The sequence below is a fragment of the Rattus rattus genome, chromosome 4 (assembly GCF_011064425.1).
Source record: "Rattus rattus isolate New Zealand chromosome 4, Rrattus_CSIRO_v1, whole genome shotgun sequence".
NCBI lineage: Eukaryota > Metazoa > Chordata > Mammalia > Rodentia > Muridae > Rattus > Rattus rattus.
The window spans coordinates 163,102,956-163,122,748 of record NC_046157.1 but is presented as its reverse complement, the minus strand read 5'-3'; the positions used below and the strand labels follow the sequence as shown (position 1 = coordinate 163,122,748).

General features: G+C 48.2%; 1 protein-coding gene across 14 annotated transcripts in view; it reads right to left on the bottom strand.

The window, feature by feature from the left end:
• Lrrfip1 (LRR binding FLII interacting protein 1) overlaps positions 1-19,793 on the bottom strand; it is a 128,742-nt gene that overhangs the window by 7,192 nt on the left and 101,757 nt on the right. For 8 of the 14 annotated variants that reach the window (XM_032901607.1, XM_032901609.1, XM_032901608.1 and 5 more), the window contains 7 exons: positions 19,412-19,537; positions 15,093-15,263; positions 12,906-12,998; positions 11,637-11,729; positions 9,873-9,965; positions 8,582-8,723; positions 3,261-6,033 (listed from right to left, as the gene is read on the bottom strand). In XM_032901607.1, coding sequence (XP_032757498.1) covers positions 4,544-6,033; positions 8,582-8,723; positions 9,873-9,965; positions 11,637-11,729; positions 12,906-12,998; positions 15,093-15,263; positions 19,412-19,537 — 2,208 coding nt within the window. In that variant the 3' untranslated portion in view covers positions 3,261-4,543. Of the gene's footprint in view, positions 1-382; positions 433-3,260; positions 6,034-8,581; positions 8,724-9,872; positions 9,966-11,636; positions 11,730-12,905; positions 12,999-15,092; positions 15,264-17,033; positions 17,106-19,411; positions 19,538-19,793 lie in introns of those variants that run through there. The other 6 variants (XM_032901619.1, XM_032901618.1, XM_032901616.1 and 3 more) reach the window with 4 other exon arrangements.

Below are 19,793 nucleotides of genomic sequence, written 5' to 3'. Positions count from 1 at the left end.
TCAAAAACTGAGAAAAACATGATAATTAAGACCAATTTGATCAGTTATTGAAAGAAATGCCTGCTGCAGAAAACCCATGCACAGGTACAAGTGGACGTTCACGTCACATCCTGTCTCTCAATGGAGCATCTCCACCCTCTGCAGCAACGTTCCCCTGATGCAACAATGCACGTGGAACCAAATGGTGCCCCGTGGTTTCCAGTCCTCCCTAAGCCTTGGGAGACAATACTGCTCTATTTGGATCGAATCATCAAGCCAGCCTTGTTCTCAAGCACACATTTAGGGGTCTCCAGAGCGAGCAGGAAGGAAGGAAGGCTGGGAGGAGGTGCGTGGTTTCAGGTACCCTGGCCGAAGTGTGGTAAAACAATAGAAAGACGGTTACCTGCTCCAACAAACATTCCCGTTCATCGATGAGCTTTTTCAACCTAACATCTGAAGAAATCAGAAAGACATATCGGTGAGTCTATATCCTGGCCTCACAGCATGTCACTAACACAATAACAGACAGACCGGTTAGTGGAATGAGTGATGAAGTGTAGGTTAAACACGTACCACGATGAATGAGGCCACAGACAGGACGGGGAGGAGCTCAGCCAAAGGGTGGTGCCAGCCTCCCGACATGCTTCTCATCCGAGCAGCCTCCGGCTCATGCAAGCAGACCACTCTTCTATTTAGGCTAGCATGCAAGAACGCTAGGGGAAACACGCTGCAACACAAGATCTCACAGGCTTCACGGTTTAGCAATGTGCAATGTTGCTGTTCGCGAGCGCCAAAGACTCAAGGAGAGCTCTTTCCAAATTTAGACTCCACACCTAGCTATCTTGCTTCTTGCTCACACAGATGCACCCGCCGATGTCGGAGTTTTAACTCTCTTTACAAACCATGAGCCAACGACGACATGTCCACTAAGCCAGTTATAATATGCTGTTACTTTTTTTGTCTTCTGAAGAAAAGCACAGTAATGGCTTTAATTCCTAGAATTCCTCATACCTCCAAGAAGTGTTATAGAAGGATGCCTGTGCGTGTATTTGTGTGTGTGTGTCTGTCAGTCACTCCCCCAAATCTCTCTGTTCTTCGGGGAGAATGGATGCTGAATAACTAAAGGCAAAAATCAGGATGTTGGATACTGACAGGGAGGCTGAATGCCTACGGAGACACTGTTGCCACTTACAGTTTCTCTGCTATAAGCTGGTCCGCAGCCCAGGGTCCCCACGGTCAGACATCTTGCATTTGCCTTCAGATGAAGGGGAGGCCCAGTGTGATGGGTAGGGGACACTCCTAATGCCTAAGGGATCACAGCCCAGCCTTAGGGTGTCCCTGACCACTGCTCTCCATGGGCATTTCAGATCAGGACTTGAACCTGTCAGCAGAACCCTTAAAACCTGGTCTAGGATTCCCAATGGATGAGCCATGTGTGGAAATGCCCACATGTGAAACTCACCTTCCTTTTCATTTAAGGGATCCTAATCCAAGTTACCGGCCTTTGCTAACCGCCCTCCCCAAACCTCTTAAGCTGGCACTTGTCAAGAATGAACAGTTCTGATCCTTCAGTGTTGTACTTTAACTGACTCACGTTAAAATTAGTCGGCTGGATATTAAAGTTATCTTTATATCATTAAAGGGTTTTTTAAAAAAAAATCTATTTTTTTAGTATGCTAAATTTTAGCAAACTTTCTGCTACAGTTTTGAGACTCCAAAATGGGACGCGGGGAGTTAGCACCTTCTAGAAAATTCCTGAGGTGGGGTTGGGGATTTAGCTCAGTGGTAGAGCGCTTGCCTAGCAAGCACAAGGCCCTGGGTTCAGTCCCCAGCTCCGGGAAAAAGGAAAAAAAAAAAAAAAAAAGAAAATTCCTGAGGTACCCAAACTAGTGCTGGAATTCTCCAAGCTCCTGATTGCTTTGGGCATCTTGAAGTCTGGGTATCTTAGAAACCCCATCCTAGGGTCACTCAAGGCCAACCAACCCCCCCCCACCTCTGAAAGGTGGGACTCCCTTTAGACAAAAGGAGGCTTTCTCTAGTTTAGTGATTTGTTCATGACGTGTACTTTTCACTATATGGGGCAATTTTAGCCATCACGTCCCCCACCCCCATTGCTCACCCTCTATATGCTCAAATGTGACAGTGGGGCTGCACCTTTCCTGAAGCCCATCCTTCCTTCTTCTCTAACAGAACCTAACGGTGGCAGCGTCTACCTTCCCTGAGGCTGCCTTCTTCCAGAAAAGAGAAGGATGGCTCGACTGCTTCTTTTTTCTCGTTACAGCACAAGGGGTGTGCGTGGGCAGGGGGCTATCCTTCTCTAGCCACTGGCTGTTATAGCCAAGATGTGTAAAGGGGCAAGAATGTGTAAGGGGGCAGAAGTGGCAAAGGGGGTGGGTGAAATGTAGTCTCGCCCACCTGGAAAATGGCGTCTATGTAGGACCACCATGCTGTACCAGCACAGAAAACACCCTTCCTGGCTTTCAGAGGCAGGCCACGGGGAGTACACTTTATCATGTGCCCCTTGACTTAGAGAGACCAGGTGGCATTCTGCAGTGTGGCCAGTAGAACCCCAAGCCCTCCAAACACCCCTAGAGGTAGCTTGGCAGGCATTGAGTAGGAGTAGGCATTTGAGACGAAGTATAAATGGAGGCTTGGCTGAAGCTGGAGCCACTGACTGCAACCTTCTGGTCCTGCAGAACCCTGGGGCGCAGCCTGAAGCCTTCCAACCTAATTCATTTTCATGGCATAGGCGTAGAGCATGCAGTAGCTTGCCTGTCCTGTTTCTCAGGACACACGCGCATAGCCAATGTTTCCTCACTTTCTCTTCAGACACACCAGAAGAGGGCATCGGACCCCAGTACAGATGGTTGTGAGCCACCATGTGGTTGCTGGGAATTGAACTCAGGATCTCTGGAAGAGCACTCAGTGTGCTTAACGGCTGAGCCATCTCTCCAGCCCCCTTCCTCACCGCTTTTGTCCTCTTTCACAAACAGCTCCATGCACTGGCACATTTTAGCAGAGCGCCAATGGAGACCTTCCTAATGGGGAGCACATGGGCATGTTTGGAGTACAGCAGATGGGCTTGGGGCTGCTCTCTCAGCTTCCACACCAGCAGCAGGGCAGCCTCTCAACAGTGGGGCTCACTTGCCAATGACAAAGGCCCTTAGAACTGGTTTTCCTGGAACCCCTGAGGGAGCTCAAAGCCCGAAGTGCCTTCGTGTGGGCACTGAGCAAACAGCTACCAGGGTCAGTCAAGGGTCTCAAAGACCAGAACCATAGGCTTGTAAAATTATAAAATTCTTTTATTTCAATTATATGACACTTCAGTTTGCCTCAAATTTTACTGAGGTTTTGGTCATTTTGCATTCCACTCTACCTTGTAACAGTAGTATGAATTCACATGATTCCGTAACGCATCAACAGCAGTCATACAGTAATCCTCTGGTGATTGTATATGTGCTAATACTTTTAGATTCAACTTTACAGTTATTTTCTAAATGCTTCTTTATATAGAAAATACATACTTCCTTCAGGCAGATAAAATAACAACTTTCCAATAAGAAAAAATATCGAGAAACAACAAATAAAAATATTTATACCAGACGCAAAATTTTGAATCATTATCTAATGGGTCCCTTTGCACAAGAACAGCCTTTTGTAATTTTTAAGTAGACATTCAGGCAGAAGGATAACTTTAAAATTGAAAAAAAAATAATGACTGTTTCTCTTCAGTACTAAAATAGAAAATATAATTTCAACATGTCATTAGCAGAGAAGAGTAAAAATAAAATATTCGATATAAAATGAATTTATCACATCACCCGCATTTTTCAAATAAAGGTCTTTGATAAAATTAATTTGGGTACCATTGGCAACAAGATCCAAGAGCATTGGTGCAAAATAAAGTAGTTATGTGAGGTAAAAGCACATGGTCTCCCTGTGTTTTCTGGTTCACATCTGAATCTCTACAGAGATTAATCTCCACCCCAGGTGTAGCTCCTCTCACCCACTGACCTATATGCTACTTATCCATCCATTCCTTTAAGTACGATACCAAACTGGCTACGGTGTGCATATTAAGATCAAATATGGAAATACTTCTATTTGAATAACACATATTTGGATATTTGCTGCTTATAATGCAGAAATCTACGAACGCCGTTTGGTCATTTCAACCAGATCCTGATACCTTTGGTCAAGAACATTTGCGTTCATCCAGCCCTGAAGCAAACCTTCAGGCTGAAACGCACACCTGGTGTCCCCTGAGGCTAAGGGAATGTTCTCAGCTAGAACCGAAAGTAACAACAGTGCTGGCTAGGTGATCAAGGGTTAAATTCAAATCTACAGGTAACAGTCTATGACTTAAAGTCGTTGGTGCTCGGTGATTGGTGATCGACTGACACACGGAACATCCACAGAAACTGGAACGCCCGTGAACCTCGGCTGTGGAACGGAAGCATGGAGTTTCTGATGTAGTTGAGGGCTGAAGGGCTGAGCTTACGGGGCTAAGTCCTTGACCAGCGCTGACACTCACTCTCCCGCCCTGCCTTCCGCCTCTGCCTCCTCAGGACATGGTGCAATCCTCTTTACTCTTGCTGTTCCCAACCTCCTCTCTTGCCTGCTCTCCACTTTCTGAATTGAAGCCCCCCAGCTCCCCTGACAGGTCACTGTTGTCTACACTGTGGCCCTCAATACCCTTCTCATCTGTCTGGCCTGGATGTTGGGAGGGCACATGTCCCTCTTCACCACCTATCTGAGAGGCATGCCTTTGGGGACCTTTCCTTCCTACTGGGGAGATGTCCCCGTCTTCACACTGCATACTGTTCTGATCCAAGACGTCTGTGGGACCTTCGGCTGGACCGTTGTCCTCCTCCGCGTCGTTCTGTTTCCCACTCGGCCGACTTTGAGGATCTTCTTTCAGTTCCGGGGTCTCTGCCACCCATTTCTGGTCGGTGACCTGGACCCGCTCTTCTTCGTCCCCGTCACCCACATCTGGGTCCTGACAGCTTGACTCTTCGTTAGCATCTCTGCAGGTTTCCACGGGAGCTGCGGCTTTCTTCTTCTTGTTCTTCTTCTTCTTGTTCTTAGTCTTCTTCTGGGGTGAATCCAAGGCCTCTGCCTGCTGCTCGCTCTTTGCTTTGTTACGCTCTTTTGCGTGAGGTGATGTGCGCTTGGCGTCTGTGCTACCTGGCCCTGTCGTGTCCTGATGGCCGCTCTGAACTGTGGGAGATGCAGGGGTTGCCTGGACATCTGCCTGGAGGGGCTTCTCATCTCTTACTGCTGCGTCTTCAGCCTCAGTAACGGCGTTCTCTCCGCCTGCCTGTGAACTCTGAGTGAGGGCCTCCTCAAGCTCAGCTGCTTCATGGGCGAGTTCTCTCTCTGAGCTCTGCCCCAGCTCATCATTCAGACTTCTTCCAACGTGATTCTCCGTGCTTTTGCTTTGCTCTGCAGAGGCCATTGTCCCTACTTGGTCCTCAACTATGGTGTCCCCTGCCTGTACCACATCCTCCAGGTGGTTCCCACCTGTGCCCCTTGAGTCTGTACAGCTCGCCTTGTCAATTTCAGGTGTTTGCCCCAAAACGTGGTCTGGTTCAAAGCTACCTTTTCCCAAATCTTCTTGGTTTTCTTTACCCTGACTATCCACAGAGTTTTCACTTTGGTTTTTGATACCCAAGGCAGTGGGCCCTGACACTTCACTGTCTGGACCTCCCCGGCAGCTAGACGGTTCAGGGGAGTTGCTGTCCCTACTGTCTGACTTGTTTGTGACCTCGTGTGACTCACTCTGCTCTGGGCTTTTGAGGACGGAAGTGTTCTCTTGGTCTTGGCTCTGAACCTCTTGCTCACACTTGGCCCCTGCTAGTGGTCCCGGGGACAGGGCACTGTCTTCAACGGGTCTTTGGTCCTCAGCCTTCTCACCAGGATGTGACACCCCTCTGTCCACACAATCCTTTCCTGTGTTGAGTTTGGGCTGTTCTTGCTCAGAATTCTGTAAGGTTTCTCTTTGCCCCACTTTCTCCACAATTTCCTTTTTCACCTCCACTTCTTTGGCTTTTCCTAAAAGACCATTGAGAGAATTGAAGGGACCCCATGATGTGGCGGGCACTTAATATATATTAAAATGCAAATACATGTTCTAGTTACCACCCAACTTTCTCAGAGAGGGGAGGATTGGGGGAGGAGAGGAGAAGAGAGGAGATAAGAGAAGAAAGAAGAGGGAGAGGGGATGGGGAGACTCAGAGAGAGATAGAGACAGAGACAGAGAGAGACAGAGAGACAGAGAGAGAGGGGAGACACACAGAGAGAGATAGAGAAACAGAGAGGAGAGAGAGAGGAGAGAGAGAGATAGAGAAAGAGGAGAGAGAGATAGAGACAGAGAGAGAGAGGAGAGAGAGATAGAGACAGAGACAGAGAGAGACAGAGAGACAGAGAGAAAGGGGAGACACAGAGAGAGAGACAGAGAGACAGAGAGGAGATAGACAGAGAGGAGAGAGAGAGAAAGAGGGGGAGAGAGAGAGACAGAGAGGAGACAGAGAGAGAGAGAGGAGAGAGACAGAGAGAGAGAGAAGAGAGAGAGAGAGAGAGAGAGAGAGACAGAGACAGAGACAGAGACAGAGAGAGGAGAGACAGAGAGAAGAGAGAGAGTCACAGGAAAGAAGCCTTTGCCGGGCCTGTGTGTCAAAGCAGCAATTGCTAGTTTTTGATAAGCAGAGGGCCACGGCCACCAAGGCAGGCCAGAGGGGCTGCTACCATCCATCTGGTAGGACAGACTTTTAAAGGTGAGGTTCTGACTTAGCTGGCAGAAAGAGCTGTGGAACAGGCAGGCAGCCACACGAAGTCTTCCCAAGTGGACGCTAGGCTAGGTCATCGGGCCATTCCCCTAACTCTGACCCTGTGTCCCACTCACACTCTCAGCCACCCTAGTACCAGGAATCTCACAGCCCTAACGGTAGCCTCTATATGTTCTCAAAAGGACATTTTGTTTAGGAAACTCGGCTGGAAAGCCAGTGTCAGGAAGATGCTGCTAGGGCAAGCCCTGTGAGGCAGAAAGCAGTCCAGGTTCTGTCACCTGGCATGTCTTCTTCAGATAATGTCCCCTTCGGGACACATGGGCTCTTATGTCCCCAAGGGGGTGGTAATCCCAACAAAAGGCAAAGCTGAAGCTCTAGTTGAACGCTTAACTCATCAAGTGTACCAAGCAGTCAATAAATCCCCTGCTTCACGGACGTTATCTTACTGGAAGTGAAAGCCTGTCATTCTAAGAACTGGGCAGTCGCCACAGTGGACCTCCAATCCCGGGAAAAAGGTGGGAAACTATCTGGCCTTTATTTAGAGGTGACTTAACTTCACCCTTTAAAATTTTCTACTATCGTGTATGATTATTGATGTAGCAACTTCATGTTGAAGAAATATCAGACATAGGTAAATCTGAAATAAGCAGACCCTGCCCCCCACAGCACTTCTCACTGTGTACATCATCAAACCCCTTTGGGGGTCACCAACAAAGTGGAATCTCTTCTTTCAGCCATGTCGCATGACTACCAGGGATGTGTCAACTGTACATGGAGATTAAGAACAGCAGGACCAGTCCCCAGTGGGGCTGTCCCGGAGGAATGGTAGAAACTATGCACTCTTCCTGTTTTGGCAAATCACATGTTGGTAAGAGCACGCTGCTCTAACAATCACAAGGGCACGTGGGAGCACCCAGGAATCAGTCCTGAGAAGCTGGGGCCTCCATGCTTGCACATGGGCACAAACACCAAGAAGACAAGAGCCTCTGTCTTGCAATATGGTCACAGACTCCAGAGCCTTGGAAAAGGAACTAGCAACTGGATTTATCCCAGAGCCACAATTTAGGGCTAGTGTTAATTTATAAATCATTTCACCTATAAAAATTACAGGAAATATCCCTACGATCCATTAAATTTCCCAATTGTATGTATTCTTACAGACGCTAAAACTGTGGCTGGCATATAGAGGAAGCCCGTTCTGAATAAGGTGGGTGAATTCCGACTCCTGTGAGCACACCCCACGTACAGCAAGGAGCAACCCCACTACTGCGGCTGCTTTCCATCCTGAGGGTGGGGACAGCAGTTCAGGTGCCATCACCAGGTGTCCTGTGTCCCACTTAGGCACCTCACACTCTCCGAATGTTTGTATGGTGGGTGCCTGATTGTGCCCGGCTGGCGGGAAAATATGGCCTGCTCATCCACTTCGCAGCCCCCACCCCCACGGTTCTTGACCTCCGGACAACTCCCTTACAAGGTTAAGTGGAAGGTCGTAATTGGAACGCATCCGGAGAAAACCCAAATGGAACTCTCGACTCTAGCACTCGACTTTAAGCCTACCCTCTTTCTACTCAGCCTCGAAAAGCGAAAAAGAAACGTGTCCTCGAGCCATTGGTGGAAAGCGCTAGACAAAAACGCATGCTACACAGCACCGTGGGTGATCACGTGGTTTGTCCGGGAGAATTACTATAGGTGACAGAATGAAGGGCATGCCGCGTGACTATTAATCGATCAGTGACAATCACTCCGATCTGATAGTGTACGAAGATGAGTCAGTGCTGACCAAACATCGAGAGGGGCCAAGGCAAAGCTCTTACCTAGTGTCCCTTCCCCCGCTGCCTTGAGGGCATTCAGCTCTTCTTTTGTTATCTTCGTGGGCGCTTGGTAACCAACATCATTTACTGTGTCCGAAGTCTCTCCGTTGGTGGCTATTTCTGAATTTAGGATTATTCCATGTTTCTGGGAGCAAAGAGAGATTTAACGTAACACTCAGTGAGGCCAGGCTAAACTATGTCAGTTATATAAAGGATGCTGCTTCTCCTGATGTGGATGCTAACTGTACAGGGATGGACAAGTGTCTAGGTGCCAGGTTCATGGTCTTGTCAACGCAGGGAGATCTGCAGTGGCTTCCTCCTTGTGTGTTCCAATCTGAAACTGGATACTTTAAAAAGGCTTTCTTCTAAGTAGGGCAAGGACCTGTGGGCTGCCACGAAAGTTAGAACTTCAAGAAAATGAACCTTTCACTAGAAACTCTGACCATTGTCTTTAAAAAGGGAGACCAGGATGAAGAAAGGGATATATGTAAGTGTTGTGGAAAGACAGAAAGCAGTTTGCATAAAGATGGCATTCTCAGGGCTTAGGATGCTTTGGATCCTCAAAAGGATCATTTGTGTGGAGGAGATGGCCGGCCCCTTGAAAACAGCTGCCTGCCTCAGTTGCAGAGTATTTCCTCTCTGTCTACTTGGTTCACAGCACTTTTTTCTCAACTGCTGCACACAGCCTGGACCAGGAGCCTCAATTAGGTCTCAGCTCTAAGCCCGTATCCTGTTACTTACCTGCTCCGACTTTGACTGGGGAGCTCGGGAAATGACACTGATGTGTGTCTGGGGGCAGTTGGGACGTTGCCATAGCCACACCCCCCTCAGCACTACTGCTGTGGCAGTCTGAGAACCCACCCAGGACTGCCTGCTGGTTTCCTCTTGGCAGACCACTTACAAGATGTGAAACTTGTCCTTGCAATGATCTGGTGGAAAAGTAGATTCCCTCCACTTACCCCAGATATTGTTCAACTAAGAAAGTCCTGGACAAGAAGCTTAAACAAGGAAGTCCGTACATTCTAATGAGGGTAAGAAAATATCTAGATAAACACCAAACTCCGAGCTAGAAATCTGATCTACTTTGGCAGACCTGTTCATTTTGTGAACACCGATAGTCCCAGGCAAAAGCACATATGGGTACTGACATCACCTGCTTCCCAGGGACAGTTCATTGAAAGCTCGAACTAATTAACAGGACAGTGATGAGAACAGAGCCAGCTGCTCATGGCCCCAGACCCACGGAACCTAAGCTGTCATTGTCATTGTTCCTAAGCTGCACTTTATTTCATACCTTCAACTCCTCCTTCAGCTTGACTGTCTCTTCTCTGAGGTCATCTCGTTCGCTCCTTATGGAATCAAAGAACTCTTTCTGTCTCTCTAATGCCTGAGTGTGCGGCAGAGGAGAAAGAGAGGGGTCGGCCGGGGAAGAGAGAGAGAAGGAGAGAGGGAGAGATTAGCACAGATAGCAGGATAGGTAAGAAGCAGGGACTAGGGAGGCACTGCCACCGGGGTACCAGTGGAAAAAAAAATCGCTGCTGGGTTTATCCCAGGCTAGACCAGCTACTGTTCGCACATAAGCATTTCTAAGCCAGGGATGCTAGAGAGGAAAGCTGCTTCATAACTTCCATTTCTGCCTTCTGTTTTCTCACTGCAGCATGGCAGACTGAACCCAGGGCCTCACATGTGGGGAGGGAGCCATATCTCCAGGGTATCCCATTACTGTCTAGCCTGGCTTTCTTTTCTTTTTTTCTCCTTTCGGAGAGGGGTGTTGTCTATTTTTTTGATAGGGTCTCAATGTGTGGCCCTGGCTGACTGGAGCTTGCCTCCACAGCGCTGGAATTAAAGGTGTGTACCAACATTGCCTGGCCCTGTCTCTGCATCTTACAACCTGGGGCTGGAGAGCTAACGGGAATCGCAGAGTCCCTTTAATGAGAGATAAATGCAGAATGGTGGCTAAAGAACCCTACTCAATCATTTTTAGATATTTTCATGTTTGTGTTCTTGTTCACGTGTGCACAGGTCTCCGTGTGTCTCTGTAGCTCCGAGGACAGTACAAAGTGTCGTTTATCAAATGCCGTCATAAAGGACAGTACAAAGTGTCATTCATCAAATGCCGTCATCTTTGTTTTAAAGACAGAGTCTCTTACTGTCCTGGAGTTCCCTGAGTAGGCTGGTCCTCAAGCCTTAGGAATGTCCTTATCTCTAGCCCGCCTTCCCAGTGCCAGGGTTACAGATATGGGGCACCATGTCTGGTCTGGTGACTAAATTCAGGGCCCTTGTGTTTACACATTCCTGGCAACTGTGTCCCTTGCTCATAAGCTATTTTTAGACATTGACTGTGTGTATTTGTTGTCTAAAAAATGTTTTCGAAAAGTATGTTTGTACGTGTGTGCATACATATACAGACACACACCACACACATACACACACACCCACACACACACACACACACACACACACACACGCCCACACACAGGAACAGTCTCTTAGCCACGGCTTGAATGATGGGGCTCCCTGTTGTGAAACTTTCTGATGTGACAGATCACCTCTGGACCTGTACTGGGGGCCCTGTCACCTGAGTTGGTTTTTAGGTACCATGTGCTACTGAGTCAGCAGTGACTTGGTGGGGTCCACTCTTCCCACTTATTCACTCCTAAATGTGGACGGGCTGTCTCTTCCTCTCTGCTGAGGATGGAGAGGGATTCAGAGGAAGCCTGTGGGGCAAGGTCTCTGCCACCTACAGCATCCCATAACCCTGAGGGAAATCTGGAGTTTGATCCTCCATGTTGAGCTACGCAGAACCTCTCTCACTGCATGGCCTGCATTGCACTTAGGCTGCTCTGGTGCCTCAGGGAGGGAGACAACTCCACATACCCAGCTGTGGTCCCATCCGCCTGGGTAAGCCGGGGTGGACAACAGGCTACTCATGTGGCATCACATGAGGGTCACACGCACTCATGCAAACACGATTTTCCAAACCAAAGCTTCTGCAAGAGCCTCATTTGCTGAGCATCCCACCCCCTGGCAGCGTTTGGCGAAGGCTTGAGACTCCTACCCCTATCTTTTTGTCTTTCCACTCTATTGTTTCCTGAAGATCAGAAATCTCCCTGATATAACCCGCCTGTTTCTGCTGCAGCTGTCGGATTTCCTGAGGAAAGGAACAGACAGAGAGAAAGCAGACAAAGGGTTAAGCAGAGAAAAGAAGTCAGTGCTGGATGACCAGGGTGCGGAGGTTGACCAGTAGGCAGCCGACAAGCATCTCATCTCACCAACCCCAGATCAGCATGTTAGAATTTTCCTTTGTTCTACTCTTAGCCCCAGTAGCCTGGGTGATATCTTACCTCAGAGCCACCAATTACAGTCCTGATTATGTTATAAAAACAAAACCTAACCCTGTACAGTCATACAGCTTGGTTGTAGGACAGAAGTCTGAGAAACAGAGACGGTGCAAATAGGTGAGCTCATCGTTTTGCAAACGTCATAGAGTGTGAAGATGATGGCTTCAGTGTCACTAAGTGACATAATCCACAGGACCACTGTCATCCGTGTGTCCCACTGTAGATCAGAATGTTACCCGGCACATACCTGTGCCAGCTTCCTACAGCCACTGTAACAAATGACCACGACTCTCCCAAAATCACATAAATGTACTCTTACGGTTCTGAGAGCGTTTGGAAAAAGTCTTCTGGGGGAGAGGATCAATAGTCTGTCTTCTCCAGTTCTCTATTCTTTACAAACTCTAACCGCCCCACCCCCCAACCCCCACTGCTGTCAACACAGCTCCCACCTCAGCGTCTGACCTGCCTCCCTCTGGTGGGTACCCTTGTGATTACGTCAGAGCCACGCAGATGATCAAGGTCTTTGATCTCACCTTTGAAATCTTTTTTTTTTTCCCCATATTTACAACTTCTAGGGAGTAGGATGTGGACCTTGGGGCGGGGCATTTTTCCACATCTCCCAAGACAAATACAAGAGCACCAGAGTGAGACTTTACCAGTGGGAGGAGCCAGTTCCTCAAGGGACGAAAGTTAGCCCCAACCCTGGACTTTAAGCAAAGGAGTCCCCGGCCTCCAAGGTGACTAGTGTTTGGGGATAAGGTCAGAAGTATTAAGGTTGAATGATGTCTGAGGGTGGGCCCCAGGGTAGATAGGATGCGTGTTCAGATTGAACACTGAAGGCTCTGTTCCCAAGACCAGGACTCTGATATCCAGAACAGTAAGGGAATAGGCACTCATCAAGGACACCAAGTCTGCAGTATCTTGTGTTAGCCTGGGCTAAGACAGCAAGGAATCAACAGAAAGGGAAGAAGGCAGAGGCTGCTTACTTCGAGCATTTCTTCCCTTTGCCTCAGGGCCTCTTTCACTTCGGCAAACTGGAACTGCAGGATGCTGTGGGCATGCTTCTCCCTCTCGAACTCCTGTGGATGAGAAACGGTGGCTGAGGGTGCGATTCAATGGCATACTCCTGTCACGGGGTTCATGCTCTCGTGAGCCACACTCCCCTTAGGACAAACATCCCTTTGCTATGTCATTGCTGTTTCCAAGGCACACATAACACAAACTCATTCCTCTGCCCTCCATAGGGGGCAATTGGACAGTCTCCCTGTCTAAGATTAATCTGTGGAGTGTGTGTAGGCGATGAACGGATGTTTCTCAATTCCTCTCTTCTTTTCCCTTTTCTTATTGGATATTTTTATTTACATTTCAAATGTTATCCCCTTTCCTGGTTTCCCATCCAGAAACTGCTCTATCCCATCCCCCTCCCCCAAAATTCCTCTTTTGCTATGATACATCCTAGGGCCTTTTTCTAGGGGTCTTCTATGATCCCCAGGACTGGGCTGAAGGCCGGGAGAGTGCAAGAGCAAAACCGCTTCTGTCGTGTGAGTCTCAGTGGATCCTGAGGTACACGCAAGGCTGCCCTTCTCTGGGCTTAGGTATGATTATCGAAAGAGAGTAACTAATGTGCCTTTTCCAAATGAGTAAAAATAACAATATGGTTTTCCTAAAATCTTTGATGTTTGTCATTAACACCCTAGGAAGCCGACACAAAATCAAAGGCAGGAAATGAATTTTAGCATGAAAATCTGGAAGCACCTAGTTGTGCATTATTTAAACATGTTTGTCTTTTCATATACATGTCTTTTCAGGGTTGTTTTATTTTCATGCAAAATGCCAATATTCTAGTAAAACTATTTTAATGAAAACTAGTTTACACATTGAAACTATGCATACTAACATTTCAAGTCACTCAGAAAAGAGCACAGATTTCTGAGTTTTACATGCATTTGCATATGTGGTCGTGGCTATTTGTGTGTGTGTGTGTGTGTGTGTGTGTGTGTGTGTGTGTGTGTGTGCGCGTGTGCATACACTATGTGTATGGGTGTATAGAAGCCAGAAGTTGGGTTGGGTGTCATTTCTTAGGAGCTGTCTACCTAGGTTATGTTTCTTTTCTTTTCAAGCTTTATTTTATTATTGTTTAATTGTGTGTATGTGTGTGGATCTGTGCACCTGAGTGTGGATGCCCTGAGGCTACAGCCATCAGGGCTCCAGGAGCTGGGGTTACAGGAGCTGGTGAGCCTCCTCACATGAGTTCTGGGAACCAAACATGGGCCCCCTGTGTGATACTGCACATTCTTAAGCCCTGGGGCTGTCTTTCCAGACCCCACTTTGGGTTTTTGAGAAAGGGTTTCTTGTGGTCAGGAGATAGCTGATTAAGCTAATCTGGCTACCTGGTAAACACCAGAGATCAATCCCCCTGCCTCTGCCTCCCCAGCACCAGGATTACAAGTAGGTGCCTCTATAGATGCTGACATCTGAACTCCGCTGTGCAGGAAGCATTTTATAGAGCAAGTTATCTCCCCCAACCTTGAGGTTGCTTTGTTTTGTTTGGGGACAGAGCCTTGTTACACAGCCCAAGCTGGTATTGGACCTGAAATCCTCCTGCCTCAGCCTCCTACATGCTGGGATCACAGGGCATATGTAACACATATACAACAAAGGCACAGTGTTCTAACTCTCAGACTCTGGGCTTTCCGGACAAGTGGGGAATCACTGCTTTAAAAAACATAAACGCAGGCTGGAGAGATGGCTCAGCAGTTGAGTGCAAATGCTGTCCTCACAGTATTTGACCTGAGTTTGATTTCCAGCACTCGTGTCAGGCAGCTCACGACTCCCTGTAACTCAGTGGTTCTCTACTTTCCTAATGTTGCAACCCTTTAAGACAGTTCCTCGAGTTGTGATGTGGTACCCAGGATATCTGATATGTGACCCCGGTGAAAGGGTTTCAACCCACAGATAAAGGACACCTGCTGTAACCCCAGCCCTAGGGGAACTGACACCTTCCTCTGGCCTCCACAAGCCAGTGTACTTGTGCACCTAACCCCCACCCCCAACCATACATAATTAACAAAAATAAGAATCCTTTAAAAATATAATGTACATAGTATTTACCCAGTCCCCCTACCCTTCCTGAACATGGTGGGCTGGCGGGCTGGCGGGCGGGCCGTGCTTACCTTGTTCTTCTCCTCGTATTGCCTCTGAGACTCGGCCAGCTGCTCTTCCAGCTCCAGCAGCATGTCCTTCAGTGTGTCCACCTGGTACATGAAGTTGGTCTTCTCGTTGTCTAGCTGGGCGTTGGAGACCATAGCCTTCTTGTATTTCTCCTCAACTTCGGCCAGAGAGTCCTGCAAAAGGAGAACAAGTCTCTTTCCATTGGCACGGAGACACCTTCTCAGTGTCCCATCACTAGAACGAGTACCTTTTAGCTGTCAGGGAAGAGCAAGTACAGCCTATGGCTTGCCTGTGAGGGATTATGTTGACTGTGTTAATTAAGCCTGGAAGACCCACCCTAAATGTGGGCCACCCCTGGGTGGCAATCCTGGCTTGCACAGAAAGGAGAAAGGGAGCATCAACACTCCTTGCTCTCTGCTTGCTGACTGCACAGGTGCGGTGACCAGCTGCCTCATGCTCCTGCCACCAGGACGTCCCTACCGTGATGGACTGGTATCTTTGAACTGTGAGCTCAAACCCCTTCTCCCTTAAGTTGCTTTTGTCAGCCGTAGGAGTAACTAAGACAACAATCTCTTTTCTTGTTAAGACAAGGAAGCATGTGGGACACGGGGGTTACTGGGGGAGGCAGTAGAGCCAGTGACTGGTTCAGCAGCCAGAATCTTCCTACCACAGGCCGTCGTGGCAGCTCAGTGGGTTTCTGAAGTCATTACTCAATGAGAACGAGCCAGTTACCGATGGAAATAAAACCCTGCCACAAGCCACTGCTATTCCGCCCACTTCAGGCTTGGGAACCAGGAAGGGGTTTGTGGACATTTCAGATTTCTGACTCATGGGAAATAAAACAAGGTACACAGGTCTTACTGGGTAGTTCCTGGAACAACCAAGGTCATTTGTTTGAAAGGACAGCCGTGGGAAAGATAATATCGGCAGTGCCCAAACTTGGCTCTCACTTGTGCAGGCTCCAAAATTTAAATGTCAGGAGAGTGAAGCCCAGAGAGCAAGAGGGGGGCAGTTGCCAGCTTCAACTACCCAGAGCCTTAGAGAGGCCAGCTCAAGAGTCAGAGCTGTGAAGAAGCCTTATGGACTCCAGCACTGGTCCCCGCTATGGGTATACACCATGACAACCCAAAGTGGTATCGTTGGCTCCAGGTTGATTTGCAGCTCCATTTTTGAGGTGAGAGGAAAGCCAGGGTCTTCGTTTTTCTATTATATTGAAATGATTATGAACATGATGAATTTGTATGTGGTTTATGCCACCTGTCTGTCAGTGCATATTGCTATGGAGTTTACATGACTCCTTGGGCCCTTTCTGAGGAGATGAGGAAGCAGTAACTGATCTGTATCTACTGCTTGATCCTCTTGAGCTTGTCACAGATATGGCTGCCGTGTGCCTTGGCACCAGCTCCCTGAAGCACCTGCTCACCTTCAGCATTGTTAAGGACAGGGGCAGTACATTTCCTGTTGGCATGGCAATGTCCTTCACAGTCCGAGAGCTGTGCACACACACACTCTCAGATGCTGTTCCCCCCAGGAAAAGTCGACAGCATGCAATAACCCGGATGCTTTGAAAGCGCGTGCGTTAGGAGGCTCTAGTGGGCTCAGCAAAGCGAACTGGGAGGACACTTGTACGTGAGTGAAGAGAAGCAAAACTCTAGTGTCTGTCTGCTGTGTTTTTAAAGTGAGACTCTGGCTCTAAGCCTAGGGGGAGGGCGCTGAGTACCATCCCACATCAGGGGCTGGGTCCATCACCTTCTCCACTGGGGACTCACTATGTTCAGACACTGCATCGGAAAGAAGACAGACGCATGCTGTGTTAGAATTCCCATGACCCTACACTTTCCGCAGCCGGAGCCCTTCACAGTGAGCACGCTCGGGGACCTCTGTGAGGCCTTTTAAAGTTAAGGTGGGTTAGTGTCACAGTCTCACACTTCCATAAGCCGTACCTTCATCTCTTTCAATCCCTGCATGTATTTGCCTTCTACGTCCTGAATCTGGTCCTTTAACTCATTAAGTTCCTGAAGGAAACGCACGAGAGGCAAATGATGTAAGAAAGAAAACTGGGGGGTTGGGGATTTAGCTCAGTGGTAGAGGGCTTGCCTAGCAAGCGCAAGGCCCTGGGTTCGGTCCCCAGCTCCGAAAAAAAGAAAAAAGAAAAAAAAGAAAAAAGAAAGAAAACTGGCAGAGCATACGCGCACACGCGTGCGCACATACACACATATTCACACACACACACACATTCATATATACACACACACAACCACACACACATATTCACACACACATACACACAACATTCATATATACACACACACAACCACACACACATACACACACACACACAACCACACACACACACACACTCACACACACACACACACACACACACACACACACACACACACACACACACATTCATACACACACTCACTCACACATTCATACACACACACACACCACTATGGCTTTCTTAAGGGTCCATCACATTGGTTCCTTTTGTATCTTATTAGGTGTTAAAGAAAAGTGAAAATAAGTTTCATTAAAATTTATGTAGTTCACATGTCTTTATATACTGTTAAAATGGGCGAGACGTCAGGGCTGGAGAAACGGCTCATTGGTTAAGAGGGCTCGTTGCTCTTGCAGGGAACCTGGGTTTGATTACCAGCATCCACACCACAATCAAGTTCAGTTTGCAAGTTCAGTTCTAGGAGATCTGGTACCCTCTTCTGGTCTTTGTGGGATCCTGGTGTACATATAGTACACAGGCATACATGAAGGCAACCCCCCACCCATACACAAAAAATAAATAGTAAATAAGTAAATCTTAAAAACAAAAATCAGGCAAGTGGGGGCAGAGCTTGGATGGGCGGCTCAGTGGGTCAGAGTGCCTGCTGCCCTTCCTGAGGACCCCAGTTTAGTTCCCAGCACTCAAGTCAGATGGCTCTGTTATCACCTGTAACTCCAGCTTCAAGGGCTCTTTTTAACCCTCTTCTGGCCTCGGCAGGCACCTTGCACACATGTGGCACTAATACACCCCTCCCAAGTAATAATAATAATAATAATAATAATAATAATAATAATAATAATAATAATAAACAAACAACCTTAAACAACAAGTTGCCAAAAGAGCTCTGACAGTGATTTAGCTCCCTGTCTTCTTACACCACAGAAACAGTGCGCTGCTGGGGGCAGAGACCAGCTCATCCCAGTTACAGAGCCCTTGATATCCACATTGTTTCTCTCTCTGTGCCTGGTGCCCGGGGAGAGTATCTGCCTTGAGCGAGTCTCCTGCAAACACCTGCCAGGCGAATGAACGTTATTCACGCCCAAGCGCAGAGTCTAAATAGGACCGCAATGATCCCCCTTCCAGCCCATCGGGAAAACAGCAGCGTTGGAGCAGAAGATGTTTGGGAATGGTACAGGGCATTTTAGGGGAGCAGAGCAAAACAAACAAACCCAAAACCCAAACCCTCTCCTCCCTCTCCTAAAGCACTGTAGCTGCATCTTTAGGTCCAACACCGGCAGCTGCCCCAGGCCCTCTCCTGTTCTCCTGGCAAATGTCATCTGACTGTTTAGTCGCCACCAGAGGAGCTGGTCCCTGTGAACTGGATCTGAGTATGAGGAAACTCTCCCACAAAATCAGCCAAACCCAGCCATCTTGCACCCTCTGTTTGACTTGACTCTGTTCGCTGAAGGACACGACATTCTGGTCACCTACCCTCAATCCTTCCCTGTTCGGGACACAGTCGCACCAGTTACCCAACAGTACACGTAGTACTAAATTAGCCAACAGCGCTGGGCCATGTGTCTCTCCAATGTACAGAGGGGGTCATCAAACACATGGGGCCATCCTTGGTGTCAAAGGTTTAACAGAGAATAACGTCTGTGTTCTACTAAGAGGAAAACCACCATTTAGCACAGTGATGGAGTCTACCAAAGGCATGCTACAGACAGAAGGGAGGGTACACACTCTGGGCAAGGGAAAGATACTAGAGGATAGGAAATCTCTGTGGTCCTGGACAAGGATGGGGGGATAGGGGACCCGAATGTCCCAGTGTCTAATGAAAAGGAAACATCCATGTGTTAGCACATGGTGGAAGACGGCATGGCCTACGGAGAGAGAGCACAGCACCATGGCCAGAGAGGGGGACTCATGCTCCTCCCTGCTGTGCACAGTCAGGAAAAGCCGGCTTCCCACTGCCCGAGCTCAGTCCAGTGTTAGGAGATGGAACTGATCTTCAACCTCACAAATGAAGACTTTGCAAATCAAAGACTAATTTTCCAAGGGGTTCTGTCAAGTCCCAAGTGAGCCTAGTTGTTTTACCTTGATCTCCCTGATGGATGCCTCGGTGTCCATGGAGATGGAGGTGTCTCCACTCCCTCTCCGGGAGGAAGTCCCGCCCAGAGATGCCAGTGTGGCTGCAGACAGGCTGGGCATATTACGGGAGCCCTGGAATGGGTGAAGACCACATGTGATTAGGTAAAACCAAAATTACCAACACATCGAACATTACAGAACCTTTACTTTCCATTTAAGCTTCCACAGGTGATCATGTCTGTGTATGAGTGTGTGTGTATGTGTGGTATGTACAAGGTGAGCGCATGTGTGCATGTGTATGGAACAGTATAGAGGCCAACAGAGGCTGTCAGGGACCCTCTTCAATCACTCTTCACTGAATTCCCTTGAGATGAGGTCTCTCACTGAG